This window comes from Lactuca saligna, chromosome 4, assembly GCF_052625555.1.
Source record: "Lactuca saligna cultivar CGN05327 chromosome 4, ASM5262555v1, whole genome shotgun sequence".
Lineage (NCBI taxonomy): Eukaryota > Viridiplantae > Streptophyta > Magnoliopsida > Asterales > Asteraceae > Lactuca > Lactuca saligna.
Window position 1 is genome coordinate 187,834,016 of NC_136420.1, and position 4,087 is coordinate 187,838,102.

Below are 4,087 nucleotides of genomic sequence, written 5' to 3' on the forward strand. Positions count from 1 at the left end.
CTAAGAAAATGTAGAAACTAGCCCTAAATAGAGATCCAAGAAATGAATGGTCAAGGTTGAAGCTTTTTACCTCAAACAAGCTGGAAATGTAGCATAATCTTTGGATCCACTTGTTTCTTCTAGAACCCCCAAGTTTTCTCTTCCTTCTCAAGCTTCAAAATCACCAAGAACACACAACAATGGCTCAAGAACACTCAAAGTGGGATAGGGTTTCATGAATGAGGTTTGAAGGTGATGGAGGCTGTAATGGAGGCCATATAAGTTGTTTAAATAGGGTGTAAACTCTAAAATTTAGGGTTTCAATCAGACAGGGTTACTCATCGAGTCGGGACTTCCGACTCAGCGAGTAGACTCTTCTACCTGCGTCCAATATGCGCATCTACTTGACGAGTTGAGGCCTCCAACTTGTCGAGTCCGAGTACAAACATGCAAAATTTCTTAATTGAAATATGTACCGGAAACCGGACGTTACACATGTCCAACACTTACTTCTAAAAAATGATTTTTTTTTTGTGTAAACTCAATGCAATATAACAAACAAAACATATATGTGCTTTTATTTTAGAGTTGAAACACTAAGAAAATGCATTTCAAACTCTGAGATCCAAACATTTCTTAAATACATAAGAAACATTATAAAAACTAAAGAAAAAAAAAAAACTTACCAAAGCCAAAGTATATTATGGTATAATGGCATGAAATAGTGTCATTTCCTTGAAAACCTAATGATTCTAAACATCTATGAGACATGGATACAAAGAATTTTTAAAAAAAAAAACATAAGGTGCAAATAAAATGAGAATGCAAATTTCATATGTTTGAAATCTGAAACGGCTGCATTTTAGATATAGCGGTAATTTTGATAAAATGCCAAAATTAAAGAGTAATATGCCTATATTCTAGTATAATATATAGTATGTTTGTGATAAAAATTAGCTAATGCCTTTTTTTTTTGTTAAAAACTAAAAATTGTAATGACTTTTGTATTTATAGCAAAACTGCAAAATGAAAAACTACAAAGTTTAGGGACCAAACGTTTAGTTTAAAACAATAGAGGGATCATCTTGTAACCCACTCCAATCATGAATCCCGTGCTATTTACCATAAAGCAAGTCCGTACAACGTGTATAAATACCATCATCTCTTCTTCTCTGTGGAGTTTGGATATCTAGAAATACAAAATCCTCAGATCCGATCAATTTTTCTGCAGATCTACACTCCAAATTCAATCATCATGTCTTCAACATTCTCCGGCGATGAAACGGCTCCGTTCTTCGGCTTCCTCGGTGCCGCGGCAGCCCTGGTCTTCTCCTGTAAGTTACACCAATCATGTAGATCCCTTAAATTCCTAAATTCATCCACCTAAATTCAACATCGGTTTGATCGTCGATTGTTAACATCGATCTAGTATTGTAGAGCTTATTCGTTCGTAATCAAATACGTAGTTAACCATCCGATATCATGATAGAATTGGATTTGAAAAAGCTAACAGAGAAACACGATCTACGATTCAACAAATTTCATTGTTTGTTTTTGTACAGGCATGGGGGCGGCATACGGGACAGCGAAAAGCGGCGTTGGTGTGGCGTCCATGGGAGTGATGAGGCCGGAGTTGGTGATGAAGTCGATTGTGCCGGTGGTTATGGCTGGAGTGTTAGGTATTTACGGGTTGATTATTGCTGTGATTATCAGTACCGGGATTAACCCAAAGGCCAAATCTTATTATCTCTTTGATGGATACGCTCATCTTTCCTCTGGTCTTGCTTGTGGCCTTGCTGGTCTTTCTGCTGGTATGGCTATCGGAATTGTTGGTGATGCTGGTGTTAGGTAAATCTTCTTGATCTTCATCTCTCTAGATCTGTTTATGTTCGTATTTGACCCTTTTAGCTGTGATTGTTTTGATTAAATATCTTCATGAGACTAATCACAAGTCAGAACGCATTGACAATTTGACATACAAATTGGCGATTGTCCTAATGCTTTATAATCAGTTTGATTTGTTGGCTATATGTACGTCCTCTTAACACATAATACTAAAAAAAATTCATGCCATATTTGTTTTTTTTTCTGGTTATCAATTAGGACAAGCAAACTAGCATATGACATGATTAAGTTGCAAAATTGGGTTGGTTTCTAGATATGGTCATTCATGTAATTTACTTTCTCACCATACTTTAAACATGGTTACAATGAAACACATTACAAAAACATGTGGATTGAGCACATGTTTATCATGATTAATGACCTTTTAGATTTTTCAAATGACTACACTTGTCTTTACATTCTAATAAACTATGATATGAAACAAAGAAACCATATCTTTAATATCATGTTAACATGTCATGAAATCATTTAACACATGTATCTCATGTAAATCACATTCATCATTCATTTGGTTTGCTTAGTTTCATTTAGTTTCTTGCTTGTGTGACTCTTATACCTTCTACATCTTAAAAAGCATTTTAAACTTTATTAGAATATTGAATATTCTTACTTTAGAAAGTTACCATACGCATCCCCTTTCCCATGAAATATCTATAACATTATTAATATCATTTAGCTTATCAGTGTCAGTATCAGTAACAGTATTCTGATGTGTGTTGTAGGGCAAATGCACAACAACCAAAACTCTTTGTTGGGATGATTTTGATTTTGATTTTTGCTGAAGCTTTGGCTTTGTATGGTCTTATTGTTGGCATCATCCTTTCTTCTAGAGCTGGCCAATCAAGAGCAGACTAGAAGGGTATACAGAGGTGGTGTGTCTGTGTTTCCATTATTATTATTAATTAATTAATTAAAAGCATATGATTATTATCCACTTTGTAATTGTTGGTTTTGCTACAAACAAAACTAATTCTTTGGTGCCTGTGGTAGGTTTTAGACCAAATTCTAGCTCTCTTGTTATAATAAGATTTGTCTCTTTTTCGTATATTATTTTTCGATTTTGGACATGAAATAGATAATTTTGGAGATTTATCCCACGTTTGTAATTTGTTGGTAACTCTTTTTTTATCTTATGGTCAAGATTTTGGTTTTGTTGCACTTATTGTTTAAAGTTGTGATGACATTGCCTCCTTGTAACTCTTTATAAGGTGTCTTGGAAATGTTTTAACATCCCACAATACATTTTTTATGCTTTTTAGATCATTAAAACAATTTGATAAAATTGAACCATTTAGGTGTTTGTTTTTTTGAAGCAAAAATTCATAGTCTGCAGACCGCTTCTGCAACCCTATGTAGTAGAAGAGTTGGATAAATGGCTGCAGACTGTAATAAGAAACGTTTTTATATTTTTAACATATGCATGCTGCTGAAGATATTACAAATTTAAAATAATTTTATTTTATAATCCGAAAATAGTTTTTTAATACTGAAAATTTAATTATGTATAAAATTTTGGTAAAAATTTATGATATTCCAACAAAAATAATGATATTTTAACAAAAAAATAATGATATTTTAGCATAAAATAATGATATTAATCAACAAATTATTATTATTCAATATAAAAAAAATTAAACAATAAACAAAAAAAAGAAGTAAAATAAGATTTTATAAATATATAATCAATATTTTAGCAAGAAAAAAAAAGTTGGAAGAGGTAGGAAAATGTCAAACAAATGTTGTGCCAAGAAAAACACGCGCAGAGGTTTTTTAATCCGATGACTTTTGAAAACAAACAGTTACGAGATAAAAAGTGTTACGCGTGTGCCGCGCCACGTAGCAATAATAACAATAAGAGATCTGAAAAGATTTTTTTTCCAAAAAACAGACAACACCTTAATATTCTTTCTCTTAATGGTTAAGATATTTTTTTTTTGAGGTTTTTCATGTGACCTGTTCAGAGAGGTTGTAGATGTATGGGTTAAGGAGGATTGCCAAGGCTGCAATTGAATTGATAAAAGAAAATAGGGGCAACAAAATTTAAAACAATCATTGAATAGTTCACGAGAATCATAAGTTTTCTAACTTTTATTTGAAAAACCGTTGTTTTATCTTTTTTTTTTCAAAAAAACCATATATATATATATATATATATATATATATATATATATATATATATATATATATATATATATATATATAT

At 31.9% G+C, this 4,087-nt stretch overlaps 1 protein-coding gene across 1 annotated transcript; it reads left to right on the forward strand.

The window, feature by feature from the left end:
- Positions 1–1,133: 1,133 nt before the first annotated feature.
- On the forward strand, positions 1,134–3,042 carry LOC145043172 (V-type proton ATPase 16 kDa proteolipid subunit). The gene is made up of 3 exons (XM_078991739.1): positions 1,134–1,313; positions 1,542–1,827; positions 2,607–3,042. Exons 1-3 carry the CDS (start codon positions 1,235–1,237, stop codon positions 2,737–2,739), a joined length of 498 nt encoding a protein of 165 aa, XP_078847865.1. The 5' UTR covers positions 1,134–1,234; the 3' UTR covers positions 2,740–3,042.
- Positions 3,043–4,087: the final 1,045 nt, after the last annotated feature.